At 33.7% G+C, this 16966-nt stretch overlaps 1 protein-coding gene and 1 non-coding gene across 6 annotated transcripts; one reads left to right on the top strand and one right to left on the bottom strand.

Moving 5' to 3' along the window:
- Positions 1–728: 728 nt before the first annotated feature.
- On the bottom strand, positions 729–6171 carry LOC122280342 (beta-1,6-galactosyltransferase GALT31A-like). 5 transcript variants are annotated; one of them, XM_043091196.1, is made up of 13 exons: positions 6041–6171; positions 5683–5827; positions 4416–4495; positions 3783–3885; positions 3641–3702; positions 3305–3516; positions 3146–3209; positions 2896–2968; positions 1821–1941; positions 1646–1733; positions 1429–1554; positions 1242–1351; positions 729–1058 (listed from the first exon to the last, which is right to left on the bottom strand). In XM_043091196.1, exons 2-13 carry the CDS (start codon positions 5737–5739, stop codon positions 910–912), a joined length of 1245 nt encoding a protein of 414 aa, XP_042947130.1. In that variant the 5' UTR covers positions 5740–5827; positions 6041–6171; the 3' UTR covers positions 729–909. The 5 variants fall into 5 exon arrangements, with proteins under 5 accessions (XP_042947130.1, XP_042947133.1, XP_042947129.1 ...); XM_043091199.1 differs by lacking the exon at positions 4416–4495; XM_043091195.1 differs by lacking the exon at positions 6041–6171 and having other exon boundaries at positions 5683–6030.
- On the top strand, positions 4092–4243 carry LOC122283466. The gene has a single exon (XR_006230870.1). It is a non-coding gene; the product is annotated as a U4 spliceosomal RNA (small nuclear RNA).
- Positions 6172–16966: the final 10795 nt, after the last annotated feature.

The following is a 16966-nucleotide window of genomic DNA, read 5'->3' as shown; positions in this document are numbered from 1 at the left end:
TTTAAAAATAAGATTATTTACTAATAAAAAAATATCAATATTTTTCAAATTTTAATACATAATAAAATCAATATTACAAACTCTATAGTAACCAATATGAGCATAGTTTCATTATTACAATCCCGACAATACAACATAAACATACTGATAAATAAACATATTACAACTCAACAATAATAAATTTGTGATTTTAAAATAAAATCAAAACGGGTTGATTTCGGATTAAGATGGGTTGATCCATTTATAAATCATGTTTTAATAGATCAACCTGTTTTGACCCATACTCGCTAATTTCGTGTCTATTCGTATTGGATTTACAAGTCGTGTCACATATTGCCACCCCTAATCACTACCCATAATATTTATTATTGTTCTTGTAAATAGTAGGATATGGATAGAAACTCTTCAAGTAATTCAAATACCTCCAAAGCTCCCAAGCTTAGAAACAAAAAAGAAAAACACAACCTCCAAAGCTCACGTCATCCTTAGCATCTAATTAAAAAAAAAAAAATCCTCCCAAAACACAACGCAAATAGTCCCAAAACACCAAAAAGTCGACTCCCTGGTATTCCTTGTACGCAAAGCAACTGATGGTCTTCTATAATGGTTTCACGCTGCAAATATGACTTAAAATGTACATATGGTTTGACATGCTTTGAGTTCATTTTCATGCATTTAAACGATTGCAACCTTGTTTGATTTTGTGAGTAGCAGTCGGGAAGTTAAACTTGGAACAAAAAAAATTTGAATCATATTTCCTCAGTATGAAAATCTCTATGTGCAGTGAGTAATTCAATCAATCATATACCGACTGTCCCGAGGCATCAATAAACAAAAATCGGGCAGATTGAGTTGTCTAAATAAACCACCATTTGATCTCACATATATTACAATGAACAGAGACTTGTCTCAGAAACTGGTGTGCCAGATAGCCTCATCGCCCTCCCCACAGCGTTGGTGCACCTCCTCCATTCTTTCCACTGATTTGCAAATGCCACTGCAGCTCCAGTCAAAGGATGCAGCACAAGGATTTCCTGCTTGAGCCTTCCACTCGCAATCTGTCAGAAGATATTAAACTTTCAGAACTATGCATCTCTCTAATGCAGCACATTGTCATATCCAGTAATATGCAAGTCGTAACTATCAAAATGGGAAACCTTAAAAAGGAACTAACAAGGGAGGAAACCAAGAAAGGAGCTTGATTGTTTACGAGCTCAGGTGCATGTCTGCAAGCATCTTACCAGGGGGCGTCGCACAGCAGAGGCTCCGGTCATCAATGTGCTCAACATCAAGGCCGATAAACCAAGAACCCAAAGAGACATCTTCATTTGCATATTTATGAAGTATGTGCCTGCAGAGGGAAAACATCAATAATTGACAGTTTTAAGTGGAATAATAAGCACAGAATGATTTCATTGAAGAAATTACCGATTAACTGAAATATATGTAGCCAAATCCTTGGAGAGCGCATATATTTGCCCTGTCGCATGCCTAAAGTACTTATTTCCATCCTCACCAAATTTCCAGTATTCTGGTTCATGGTATTTTATTCCTCTGCATTGGTAGCCAAAGGTACATCTGATTAATGACATCCATAAATGTTCTAACAACTAAACAAACCACAGGGTAAAAAATGACAGCTCACTTCTGTGACAGGACAGGTCCAGACTTCATGCAACCAATATAAACGCGTGGCTTTGATCTATGCCGGGCCAAGGTTGAACCAACCATACCTGTGAAATATTGAAAGAATGAATTAAATGCCCCTAATATTGCACCCTTCTTTGAAGATACACAGTTAATAATGGAGATACACCAACCAAGATTTATGTGCACATCATCATCAACTTTGATATAGAAGTCAGCATCCCACTTAGCGGCAGCTGTTGAAAAGTATATTTGAGTTTTTGAGGACAACTCATGATATCCTTCAATATGATTCTGCAAAGTAAAGAAGTAACTCTGCATAAGCTCAGAGAAGAAATTTTAATCAAAGGATAACATGCAAATTCTAACCACCATGAAAAGCTGACCGGGTATTTTGGAAAGTTTAGTTCCTTAGGTCCTGATCTACCAGCAACATTTTCTTCTTTTATGCTAACGCATTCTAAATTTTTATAACTGTTGATTTGACCAGAACAGCAACAACATTGTAAATACCATGCAGCATAGATATGTTTGGTCTATTTATTTGTGAGACGTACATCTAACTAATATTGAGTTTCAATGTCACTAAACAGTTTTCCAAGTCATAATTTGAAGATTGAAATAATAGTATCTTGTATAAAATTTAGTAATAGCCTCTCAATATCGCTATTGTACTTGGATAAGTATTCACTTTTTATCCACATTTTGTTTTGTGTATTTTATTGTGCACATATGTTGTAATTTTTCTGCTGTTAAAATATCAATTAAATTATTACATTTTCACCAGCTCAAGTTTTTAGGATAATTGGTGACATAATATGATATCAAAATAGAATCCAAACCCTGACTCTACATTGCACCCCACAATTAATTAAGTATTCCATATATTAGACCCACTTATTAAGGAGAACAGGCCTACATGTGAGGAAGAGTGTTAGAATATAAATTAAATGATTAAATTTATCTTTTCCCCTCAACATTAACTTTTGAAACAATGGGTGATTTACAACTTATTATATCTTGTAATGACTTTTTGACTTTCGACATAATTTTCAATGTTGCAATTATTTTACGATTTTAATCAAACCACTTGATCTACTAGTTGAACCAGTGAGTCAGTGACCTAAACCAGATCCTTCTATTCTCCTGGTTTAATAATATGAAAATTAGAGATAGCTACCGATCAGAAAAAGAATAATTGATGACTAGAGATAACAGAGCAACTCAGTCCCAAGAAGTTTACCATACCAGACGTAAGAAATCCTTGTTTTGCTCATTTTCTGCATCAATAGCACGATCCAGTACACCACCTGGAGTTGCACTAATGTCCACCAAATTTAAACCAGTATATTTTGTCAAGATTATTAATACAAACCAAGCAAATGCTGTGTACTAGGGCTATGCCTATTGTTCTATCAAAAAACTTATGATTGCTTATTAATAAATTTATGATTGCAAATGTAGTATGCAAATTTCTCTCAGGTTCAAGAAAAATCACCTGTGTCCAATGACAAATCGAATTATAATTCCCTTATCTGTTTCCAACTTCCTTAACCCTTCCCCTAAATTGAAAAATAGCCAAAGTGTGTTTAGCAATCAGTTCACTTCAACATGTACCTAATATCTGAGAGGATGGTGATTAAGTTTTGGACTGAACCTCGGGGCATCCATGTCTCTCTAATTGATTCTCGTCGCTTTCTGCTGCTGAATGCAGTAATGATTCCCATAACAAAGAAAACCTTCTGACGCTCCTTAAATTGCTCACTTCCTGATTTTGTAACTATTGGAGATCCCTCCTCATTGTTAACTTTGGAAGCTCTAGATGCAGCTAGTTGCATCTCTAACGAGGAGATTGTTTTATCTAATGTCCTGAAAATATTGGACATTGATGTGTCATATATACAAATTACATGATAGAAAGTGAGATGATTGCAATATGTAAGATATAGCCAGATATCTTTAAAACATTACTCAGGAGGCTATAGAAAGTTACATTATTACATCGTGTGTTTGTGAAACTTGAGATAGGATGTCCCCTGTCTGAAAAGAAACATCCTGTAAAAACATGAAGAAGGCTATAAGGATGTGGTAATAAAAGATGTGGAGCTTATGATGACAATATTCTTGAGACTTGCCTTCTTCTCACAGTTGTCTATGGGATGGAGAGGTCTTGATTCATGTTTCTCAACTGATGAAGCCTCTCTGTCCATTGTAACTGGATCAGGAATAGCCCAGAACCTATGAAATGGATAATAATCAACTCAGCGACAAATATGTAAAAGGATAAGAGAAATTCAGAAATGATTCAACCTATGACTCTAAATCTATCAAGTTTGATTGTGTTGACCGGCACATAAAGTGAAATGCAGAAATCCTAATGACTTGTCCAGTCAGATAAGGGATCCTCATGATCTCTATCTGACACAATTAATTTAAAATGTGATATCTTTGCGCTTGGGGCAATGACGCAGCTAGTGAGGTTCTAACCGAGGCGCGTCTATTGCTGGTTGAAAACTATTTCCAAACCCCCTCTTAGGCCTGGGTTAGTCCCTGGCCTTCAAGAATTTCTGGAAGGGCTCCCCTCATGGGTAAAGCCCTACAAAATAAATAAATAAATAAATAAATAAAATAAAATGTGATACAGTAGGACTGCCAAAAAATCCCAATCCAGGACCCAAGCATCTTGAAGTTCAGGAAGCAGTTCAGCAACACGCAAACTAGGGTTGGGGTGCCTGAACAACTCAAGACCAAGCAAAGGGATATTGAACCTGTCAAGGAGTTTGTTGCAAGGTGGCAAGCGCATACTTTTGCCTGTCCCCAGAAGTTTACTCAGCAAACTCCTAGTACCCTTGTGACATCCATATGAAACAATGAATTAAACTGGCATACACACTTATGGGATTGTGAAACACTAAAAATGTTGAAAAATCTGTAAGACAATAAAGAAGCCATATGATGCAAGATTTAAACCATAAGATACCACATATCACATTTTTGCGTCTTGCTGCCAGCTAAATACATGGGGTTAAATAATACAGATCCCGCATACAAATTGTGGATGTTGATAAATTACCATTAGCAAACTGTGACTTCACAATAAGGCATCAATCTTCAATGGGCAGAAAATTGTTGACAATGGATGGGATGAATAAACAACATTGTTCTTTCCAATGCATTTGAGAATTAGTTTTTTTTTTTTTTTATAAGAAAATTTATTGATATTCATAATTAGGTAAAGCCAAGTACAGAGGTAGTATACAAGAGAGATATACCTAATTAGGCATTAGAGAATTAGTTCAAAAGCCGATACTTAAAATACATGGACCAATCTCTGGTATATATTGGAAGTATTACCCGTGGTGAAGTTCCAAATGCATGTAATGATCATAGACATATAATCCAAAGCAAACATTTGTTATGCGACAGACATGCAATGTGCAACTCAAAATCAAATTCAGTAATCCCACTAACTCTCATGTTTTTCCCATTAGCCGCTCTAAGACTTGGGGACAACCAGCAATCTCCCGTAATCAAACTCAAACTTTAAAAACAGACTTCTAAGCTACTGCAGCAAAAAGTTCCCCGTATTAGGGAAACATAGTTCACCATTGTCCAGAACTAAGCATCATCAAGTTTACGCCTTGCTTTACCGAAGTGCCAAGAGAGATCCTACAACACATATGTCAGCAGTACTGGAGGTCTTATACAACAACTAATTACACAAATGACAGTAGAAGTCTTAATCTTGAACCTGGAATCCCAGCACAGGTACCCAAAAGTTTATTAACTTAAGGAACGAATCTATTCATAAAGACATAATTTCATTTTTTTTTTCCTGCATCAGAACCTCAAAACCTAAAAAAAAAAAAAAAAAAAGGTAGCCAAAGATGCAACCCATTAGCTCGAAAGATCATTACAATGAAAGCTTCCAACCCTAGTAGAAACAGCGGTAAATCGAAAAGTTGACACTTCAACGCGAGATCTTAGTCGTGCACGAGAGAGAGAGAGAGAGAGAGAGAGAGAGAGAGAGAGTACCTGTTGACAACAAGAACACCCAAGATGAAGCTGGCGATACAGAGGCCAAGAACCCATCTGGTGGAGACGCCATTGCCAGCCTTGTGAGGTCTGCTCAGACCCATTTTTCAATCTCCAAAAAAGCTTCAGCTTTATAAGGAAGCGTCTGTGTTACAAATCAGAGAAAGCAGGGGATCCCATTAGAGAATGAGAAGCACCTACACGGACTATGGAGAGAACAAGTAGAAAAGGCGACGATGTTAAAAAATCACTTGGGGAATGGACATTGGACATCATCACTAGCAAATTACGCTCGGTTTCATTGTTTTGTCACGGGACAACGTTAAAAAACACAAAATTTAACAAAAGTCGGGACAACCTCAGGTACCAATAATGCCCTTTTATTCCCAACCAAAGGTTGGGCTCTCACGTCTGCGCCTGGGCGCAGTTCTGTGCTCTTTTCTTTTTCTTCTCTTTCTGTCTGGAGCTGACAGCTTTTTTCTGTTTTCTCGGGACATTATTATAAAACTTTTGTTTTCTTTATATATTATTGTATTTTCTTTTCTTCTTTTTTTCTTTTGTTTTTCCTTTTCGGAAAGCGTAAATCTCAAGAGTTTTTGTTTATTTCCCGGAAGTTTATCCTTAACCAGTAAACCACACCAAAAATATGAGAAAAACATTATTATTGAGTACCAACAATATTAATATTTGATCCAAGAAGTCCGAAATATTGAGTTTTTTCTTATGATGATTATAAGATGCAACTATTCCCACGATATGACATTTTGCTATAGATTGGCCACTTAGTTAGGAAGTTTATGGAATATACCATAATATTGACATTTTGATTGTATGTTGAAACTTGAAAGCAACCCTCAAACTTTTTCGAACAGTGATGTTTTCACTCCTATAGATCAAGACCTATATTCTTTTCTTTTCTGTATTTTCTTTTTCTTCTTTTGGTTTTGAAAATCATGCTTTCAGTGAGCAACCAAAGGATATTCGACAACAACAATTTATAAATTCAAAGATGGCACTCCTCAGTATCAGCTAAATCGGTTTATAGATAAATGCAGAGAGAGCTAATTTGGCAAATATATGCACAGTCCCATCTGCCCCTCATTCAACACGATTCATCTCCCATTCCTGCATCTTCAATGACGGTCATATCTGTTCCTAAATCACGATTCACGACACTGTCGGATATGAACAAAATAACTTGGGATACATCAATGTCTAGCAGATTCTCAATTGTTGGATCACGTGCTACATGATTGTAAAAATGGGTATATTTTTCTTATTAATTGTAAAAATGGGTATATTTTTATTAAAAGTTTACTACATATAAGTAAACTTGTATATTAATTTGTGTATTAATATTGATTTTTTCATATTCAAAATTTAAATTAACAGTATTTTCAATAAAATCTATTTTTTGACCAATCTTATTATATTAATACATATATTAGTATACAATTATACTTATAACTAGATCTTTTCTTTTTTTTTATTTGGATAAGTTCTCTACCCAAAGTGGGAGAAAGAAAACCCATTCAGTAAATATAATCAATCATCATATTCAACCACATTGATCCAATCCTGTAAGTTGAGTAGTTGATATGGTCATCTTAATATAATGTAAGAATAATATTATTTGATTAGTCAATGTTTGTGACGACAAGGACCTTTATAGGATTAAGATTTTTAGTATTCTTTTCTTTTAACTCTATAATTTAGATTTGATAGATATAGGTAGATAAATGAGTCATCCAAGATTTCATTGAGGTATGGAACATCTATACGAATAACAATAAATATTACAAACAGACAAAGAAGAGCGGTTCAGAGAACTTAGATCCAACTCTAAGCTCCCACCCCCCTCCCTCCCTCCCCCTCTATATAGTGCTCTGTTTTGTGTTTTTGTATTCTTTTCAGGTCAAATAAGGGAGAATTGCATATCTATAAATTTTCGATGACCATATACCAACACGCACCCTTCCATGGTGTTGCCCAACCGCCGATCTTCAAGACCACCAAAGGCAACGCCAAATGGAGTGACAAGTAGCCCGCACACCCGGGTTGAAGGTCTTGGAGACATTTGGCATGTGGCTCTCACAAGTTGTCGGGAAGCCCTCTATCGACGACACGAGCGGCGCGTAGGGGTTTGTGAGTCTGGGACTTTCAAGATTGACCGTCGGTTTTCCTCCTAGAATGGCGTGTGTATTGCACCCACCACAGCAGCCTTTCAGAGCACTATTTTTTCGATTTTTGTAGTGTTTTCCCTTTGTATTTTATTTCGTGTCTTGTCTTTACTTTTTAGAAAAATAAAAATCTAAAAAATAATGCCTTCGGACCTAAGTCTGAATAGAGTGGTCCCCCCTCCGCTTAGGCGGTGTTTATGGTGGGGTTGGTTTACCTTACCTACTTAGTCAGGATATTGGGTTTTGTCACTCGGTTACTGTTAACTTTGTCGTGGATAGAGTTGTGCTATCTCTTAGATTTAGGTCTTTAGAGATCTACCTTCTGAATTAGATAATGTCAATCACGGAAGTGTGTTGGAAAGCTATTAACGTTTGTAACTGACTTGTTTTCAAATCAACTTTATATGTTTTCTTTTAATGAATGGAATTTGGTTCGTTATTATAAAAAAGAAAATTATTACAATATTAATTATCTTTCGTTCTATATCTTAAATCAAAGACAATATCAATAAAAATATCTGTCGGTCTTTTACTTGGCTTTTTATCTGTTATTTATATAGTTTTTTTTACCGGAAAAATAAATACATAAAAAAAAAATCAAGGTTGGCTGTTTTTTGGACACCATAAAAAATAGTATAGTTGACTATTGTAAATTGTAATGTTGCGGTTGTCCTAAGTGTATGACTCTGGCTTCATAGGATTTTTCTTAGGAAACGGAAAAGGTTCGAGATCTCCAATAATGTAACCTCGATCTATTTAGCATATCAAGAAGAAAAAAGAATAGGGGTAGTTTGGTCCAAGTAAATTTAAAGAGCCTTTAGTACAAGATTCAACAATGAAAAGCGGGTAGTGGGTAGGGATCTAATCGTAAAATCGTGGATTAAAGGCATGGGTAGTACAGTCATACAGTGCCAGGGTGTTAAAGAGCATATGGGTACAAGGTGCAAGTCTGCCCATACTTAGATGATTTTATTTTTTCGGAATATGAACTGTTTATGAATATACTATTTGGCTGGAACTTATATGGCTTTTGATACCATGTAATTTATTAAAAAATCAAAACAACAATCACAAAAAAAGCATAAGGAATTTAGAGTTTTTTATTTTTGGGGACTCCTTTTTAATTTGAATATATATATATATATATATTATTTTTATTAACTCACGTGGTATTACATGGTGATATCACGTACAGAGGGCTATTTAAGTGGTAAGTTTCAATGGCTCATAACAATACTCATCATTTATACTTAGTATTGTAATTGAGTTGAACCGAACTAGTCTTTGAATTGTTGAGCTTGGCTCGACTCAAAAAACTCAAGCTCAAGATTTTTTTCTAATTTTTATTTGGGCTCGACTCGATATGTTTGGTCAATGAGGTGATTTCAAATCACTTTAGACTACCTAATTATTATTTACAAACTAATTATTACTATTTATTATTTTTCACTACTATTTACAAATCATTTGAAATTACCTCAACATCCAAATGTAGCATTAAGTTTTCAACTCGAGCTCAATAAAAAAAGAGTTTGAGTCAAGTCGAGTCAAATCGAGCCAGAGTTGTTTATTTAGAATTTTTGAATAAAATCTAATAATTAAAAAAACAGATAAATAAAAAAATATAAATTTAATGAATTTTTTACAACTAGCAATTCTAAATAATTAATATGTAACTAGTTTATGCTTATCCGTAGTAACCATATTTTATATCCATACATAAATTACCAATACATATAGATAATATGATAGTATATTTCAACATTTTATATATTGTCTCTACATATTACTGTATGAAATTAGTAAATCTTACCGACTAACTATTTTACAAATTATAAAATAACTATGAAGTACATTTAATATATAGATATAAGAAATTAGGTTACATGCTATATATTTAATTATAAAATGTGTTATGCTTATATTATTAACCAATATATATGTATATATGTATGTATATATTTATATTTATCAATATATAAATGAGCTTTAATTGAGTCGAGCTGACAAGTCGACTTGAGCATAAATGAGCAGGCCATAACAAGCCTTAATCGAATCGAGTCGAGTTTAACCAGGTATGTATTATTTAATAATCGAGCAGATATCTGTTATCATGGGCAAGAATTTTTTTTTTCACAAGATAAGTTTTATTTGAGTTTAATCGAGTGAGTATCAAATGGGCTATTGAACATACTCGTTCATTTACAACCCTACTTAGAAAAATATTTGGGTTGAAGTTAAAATTAGAAGTACTACCCACACCTCCTTCCCTCACCCTTGCATGGGTGGGGGACACATTGGGCCCTATGCCCATAGATGGGTGTTCTTGTTCAAATTTTGAGGGGCAGATTGGCTTGACAGGTCGTCAACCTTTCATGGGACTCAATGGGCGCATCGCCCATAACTTATTTTTGGGCCCAAAATCCTATTTTGAGGCCAATTTTTGCCCAAAACATGTTTTCACGCCCATTTTGGTTCAAAAACTTGTTTTCAACTTTTCATTTCAATTGAAATTAAATATAAAAAATATAAATTAAACTTTCTCTAAATATGAATAAACCTAAGAAACTTGCTAACTAATAATTATAAGTATAAACTATTAACATTAATCTAAAATTATAAAAAATTAATCTAAAAGTATTAGAAATTCTCAAACAACTTGAATGAATAACAATGTTACTGCCCATTAAAATAGAAATACATTTAAGAACAAGGAAATAAAGGTGTAACATGGCAAGCATTTGGGGTTTTTGAGCGACATCATTTAACGTGGAAAAAGAAAACAAAAGAATGAGTATATGAATAATATGACGTCTCAAAAAGAAAGGAACATCAATTTGAAAAAAATAATAGCATTATTAACATATGTATAGACTACAAATATTAATAAACCAATGGTAGTGTATCAAAGTCAAATTGCAGCCAATGTAGATTGAGATGACGTATTATTTCCAAAGTTGTCCCTATAATAATTGAATTTGAAATTAAGTTTGTCAAATAAATATAACACGATATATTATAAGTAAATGCAAAATAATGAACTAAGAGCGATTAATGCTTCTAGGCTGATCAACATCATCCTTCTTGTAGTTCTCTGCAAAGTGAACCACCTTGAGAATCTGAATTGGCTTCCCGTCTATCCCATTCTGAGTGCAAATCAAAACCTCCACAGTGTTAAGAGACAATAAACTTCAGAATGGATCCAATATATATCCCCTGATACTAAATGCATACTCTGAGGCTACAGTAGAAATAGGGACATCTAAAATATTGCGGGCTATCTCTCCAAGGATTGAATACATGATGACATTTACTTTCTACCAAGTTAAGATATCAAACTGCTTTGCATATGGTTGTATATCTGTTGCTAAGTATTTTTCCAAATTCGATTCTCATCTAAATTCTTCCAAGACTTGTGGTTCTCTGCAAAGTGAACCACCTTGAGAATCTGAATTGGCTTTCCATTTATCCCATTCTGAGTGCAAATCAAAACCTCCATAGTGTTAAGAGACAATAAACTTCAAAATGGATCCAATATATATCCCCTGATACTAAATGCATACTCTGAGGCTACAGTAGAAATAGGGACATCTAAAATATTGCGGGCTATCTCTCCAAGGATTGAATACATAATGACATTTACTTCCTACCAAGTTAAGATATCAAACTGCTTTGCATATGGTTGTATATCTGTTGCCAAGTATTTTTCTAAATTCGATTCTCATCTAAATTCTTCCAAGACTTGTGGGTATCGCCAAAACTTATACTCCACTTACACTTTTTTGGCTTATCGATTTTGGGAGGAAGCAATGCGGTGGATGGTGGAATCTTTATATTAACACCCATGAATGCGGTGAACTCATCATATAACCTATTAAGATTGTTCTTAACCCTTAGCACAAGTTAATCCACCCATCCATTCTTGAATATTTTTCCAATCATAATCGTTGGACTGCCTCGATCTCCATTCGTCCTCCTCAAAGTGGAGGACATATTGCATATCCTTTCCACCCATGGCATCAAAGGCATTTCTATATTGCTCGGCTGTTTTCAATATCAAGAAGGTTGAGCTCCATTTTGTAGGAACATAACATTTCTTGCATTCAATGCCCACAGCACAAACAAAGATTTTGAACTTCTTAAACCTAGTTGGTAAAGATCTCACAAACCTCACTGCATTTCTCTCTTGCAACCAACTTATGAACATCTTTCAAACTATCGGTCACAATAAAATTGAGAATATGTGCACAACATCAAACATGCAAAAGTTCACCACCCAATATTGATATATTTTCCTCTCTAATTTTATTCTTTAGATACGCAAGTGCAGTATCATTAGATGAGGTATTACTAGCTATTATTGTTACCACCCACTTCAAACCTCACTCATTTATTGCAGACTCCACCATCTTCCCAATAGTATCACTTTTGTGATTGACGATTAAACAAAACTTGAAAATATTTTTGTATGATTGCCAATCATTATCTACAAAATGAGCAATCAAACACATATAGTTCAATTTTTGGACCGATGTTCATGTATCATGGTAGGGCAAACTCTTTGACTGTTGAATAAATTTCCTAACCAATCTTTTTCTAGACTGCATAATTTAAGAATATCATTCACCACCGTGTGGCGATAAGGAATATTAATTTAAGTGGTTAGACTTCTCCACAAATCAAAAGTGTAGCTTGTCTATTATGATCATATGTAAGAGCAATAGTAGGTGTAGCAGAGCTAGCATTAATGCTAGTATTCGGACTTGAGCACTATCCATGGATTCTACAAATAATTAAACACCTGACATTAGATAAAAATCACACAAAAATAGAAATCGTACAAATCACAAAAAATATAACTCACTTAGGCCCTGTTTGGATGTTGAGATGGTCTCAACCAATCTTAATCTCAACATCCAAATACCACTAAAACAAAAATACTTTTCATTTTTCAAATTTTTAACTTTTTTATCTAATCATTATAATTTTTCAAAACTTTCAAACAAAACACAAAAAATAATTCAATTTTTTCAGATTTCAAAACAGAATATATATTAAAAATTATATTATAACAATATTTTAACTTTATAATTTTTTATTCAATTTTCTCTCTCATTTCCCAAAACTCCATAAAACATTTGAATTCAAACAATTTCACTACTTTTCACGTATTATTTCACTGCTATTCACAAATTTCTCATTACATCTAATGTCGTCTCAACATCCAAACAAGACCTTAGTTATAAAACAATTCCATTTAACTCACTTATGTTGAACAATGTCGAAGTACTTTCACAACTGTGACCAAAACGCTACTCTCTCTCTCTCTCTCTCTCTCTCTCCCCAGAGTCTCTTCACATCTCAATGATTTCCCACGCAATGAAGTTTTCTCTTTATACATAAAACTTCAACCCTACACTTGCTCCCATCTCACTGATGAATATGGATTCTCTAATCTACTAAATCACTTTCTTGGAAAGACCTCAAGATTAAACCTGCAGTGGAAGAAGCAAAAATTTAGAGGAGGAAACACATTGCGGAAAGAGTTTGCTGCTATGCTACAGTTTTAGACAAAATTAAAAGAGGGATCTTACCTACTGCTTTGGTGGCTTCTATGGTGGTTGTGCTGCCTCTTGCGGGTCTAGAATGAGGCAATATCAATAGCTACAAGAGGCTTGAGTTGAGTAGTTGAGGAAGAGGTGAAATAGGCTGTTAGTTCACTACTGCAGATTTTACTGGTTTAGTGTAATCTGTGGTTGTTCACGTTGGTTTAAGCTTGAGAAGGTGGCTTACAAATAAATACTGATTTCTAATGGTTTGACGTATAAAAAGGAGGGTTTAAACTTATTGAAAAGGGATTCAGGTAAAGGAAATGATAGAACTAAATCTATAGTAGAAACTATAATAGAAACCAAATTGCCTAGACTAAAAACAGAGCAAAATTTTATTCTACCTCATCAAGTAGTTAGTTGAATTAATTTCTCTTGTTTCTACGTGCAGAAATATTTTCTCAAATTCATAAGCCCCTTGACAAAGCATACTCATGATTTCATAAGTTCAAATCATGATATTCCTCTACTTATACACTCAAAACACAACATCATCTAACTAAATGAATGGAAAAGCAAGTGGCATGAATAAAGGGCTATGTAGGTTGTCTTGGGGCTGAACTACCTTAAAGGAAGAATAAGAAAAAAAAAATGCAGACTTTGTTCAACCAGATTGAGTATTGCTTTTTAATTATAAATAGTAAATTATATCAGGAAGGTCATGAGGAGGCTCAAGAAGAGTTGCTTAAGAAAGCAAGGTTCTTCTTCAGTACTACAATTCAAAATTGAGATGCAGAACTTTATGTAAAAGTTGAGGATAGTATAGACTTGATCTTTGAGGTTCGGATTCTCAATCTTTGATTATAGCAATCTTTTTTTTTTTGGATATTCTAGTTTAGATATTGGTTATAACTTTTGCATGCTTGGCTTAATCTGAATATGGCATAATTCTTAATTACTTTACAATTTTGACTATAGTTGTGTTATAATTTGTTAGTGTTATAATTTTTATATAGACAAGAGTTGGATGCAAATCACTGATAAATTTGGATCTATGGAATATGCTAAGGGAGAGACAAGTTGAGTACGACAAGTTTGAGTACTGCAAAGGTGAGTTTGCGACTTCTATAAGGCATTTTCTTTTTGTACAACTTGCATCAAATGGCACAAAACTTGGGTGGAATAATACCAATGATATGCAGACCATAAACTATGGAATGAATCACCCCCAAAGGAAAATTAATTCAATAAGTTGAACAAGAACAAACCTTTTTCATAAATTGTAACAACAAAATTAATAAAACATGAAAATGTAAAATTGTATGATGAAACATTGGACTATACAAATATAATTATGGTTCATAAATCATAAATCAGCCAATTTAGGTGGGGATTTTTCACCTTTCTCTCTCTCTATAGTCATTGTTTTGTTAAAGCAAAAGAAATTAAAAGTTACTTCTTTTATTAAGATTATAATTTGGGATTTTGTTCCCATTTGTGGTGGGGGTGATGGTTGGGCCTTTTTATTAAATAAATTCTTTCATGCTTATCATCATTGAGACCATCTTTTAAAAGCTAAATGCCTACAAAAGGATGCAAGAGGTTCGTTGTGAACTGATTTTTGTGATTGGTAGATTTTTCCTTCGATACATGAAATGTGTTTGTTAAATATAAAAAAGGTGAAAAATGAAAAAATGAATCTTACGTATGTTTATTTATTTATCTTCGAAATGGGGGATAATGGTATATGGCTTAATCGAGGAAAGTTGTCTTTATTTTATTTTCTCATTGCTACATTTTCTTCGTATCTAAACAGGGGGTAAATACCCAATTTCTGGTCATCTTATGTAAAAATTTACATAAATGAGTGGATTATCCCTGTGGTCATCTTAGGAATCATACCTAAAGTTCCATATTAGCATATGCATTTCAAGAATCTTGCTAGATAGTCAGACGTCCTTGATTTAACTTATTGAAAAAGATACACACTATAAATTTATTGTTAACTCTTATTCTTTTGATGGTTACAATTACTTGAGAATTCAATTTTGTGAATTTGAGTGGCAAAGGTATATTGGTGAATATAAATTGTTGATCCATATTTGAAATTGGGTGTTTATGATTTTCTTTGCATGTCTTTCATTTGGCTGAATGGTCTATCAAGTGTTGTAGATGTTCAAGATGCTGCCAATAAGTACACCTTTCATTAAATTTTATTTATGGTTTTGATTGATGTGGATTTTTTATTGGGTCTTCTTATCACGTGTTCGCATAATGGTTTTGAGTATATAAAACTTTGATGTTTTCAAGTAGTAATGATTCAGACATTCTCCATTCTTCTCATTTTATATATATATTTTTTAAATGATAAAGACATTCTTTTTTCTTGTAATTTTTGAAAATATTTTATGCCCTGCAATTGGACTATTTGATGCTAAGAAATCTCAAGTCATCATTGGAGACAGATGTTCGGGGAAACAATAAGTTGATATTCTTTATCTGAAGAGTCATTAAACTTAAATTGATTTACATTATCAGTTATTGTAGCTTTAAAAACTAGTTGTCATATAATTTTTCATGCATGATCTTGCCATTTTGGCATCATTTTGAAGCCTTATGTTGGTATATGTAATTTGCTTTATCTCTAATTCCATCTGTAATATTCCATGTTCCTAGGCTTCTAAATAGAGACAAATTAACAGGTCCATTACCTGAAGAGCTTGGTCATCTTCCAAACTTGGACAGAATACAAATTGATCAAAACAACATATCAGGACCAATACCACTATCATTTGCAAATTTGTACAAAACAGAGCATTTGTAAGTGTTTTTAGGTGCTATATCATTTAAAATAGTTCTACAATAATAACCCTTCTACTTCACCTTGTGAGCAGTCACATGAACAACAATTCAATTAGTGGGCAAAAATCATTTCTTTGATCTAATTCAAATGGCCGCATTGTTTTTTTTTATAGATAATTCGAGGACAAGTACGTAAAGTTGGAGAAGGAGGAGGGTGTCTTCCACCTTTACCAGAATATATCAAGAGTGTCATGATTTGGCAGAAGTCTTTACTATTATAACAGACTAGAAGATTCAAAACTCTAATCCTCTAAAAAAGAGCCCCTAGTTGGATTTTCTGCGATGAAAGTGGACTGATTAGTTTTGCTTTGATATTTTCTCTAGATATATACAGTTACTCATGATCAAGTCATCAAACATTGAGTGACACTTACAAATAACATCATTTTATTATTTTCTCGAGGAAAAGAAGAAGAAGAAGTAATAAATACATAGTTTTCCCATGAATTGGGGCCTTGAAGCGATTTTAGTCCTTGCAAAAAGTATCAAAAGCAGTACTAGAATGGTATGTTGCTTTTGACGTACACAAATTGCAGCGCTTATAAATCAATTGCAGTGATTTTAAGTGTTGCAAAAAATGGCAAAAGCAACGAACTAAATGTAGCGCTGCTGTTGTTGGGGGCTATTGCAGCGAAATTTAATGATATAGCAAGGATAAATTTCACTGTAATTGATCAAATGCAGCGCCATGGC

This window comes from Carya illinoinensis, chromosome 11 (genome assembly GCF_018687715.1).
Source record: "Carya illinoinensis cultivar Pawnee chromosome 11, C.illinoinensisPawnee_v1, whole genome shotgun sequence".
Lineage (NCBI taxonomy): Eukaryota > Viridiplantae > Streptophyta > Magnoliopsida > Fagales > Juglandaceae > Carya > Carya illinoinensis.
This window is presented reverse-complemented; position numbering and strand designations above follow the sequence as displayed.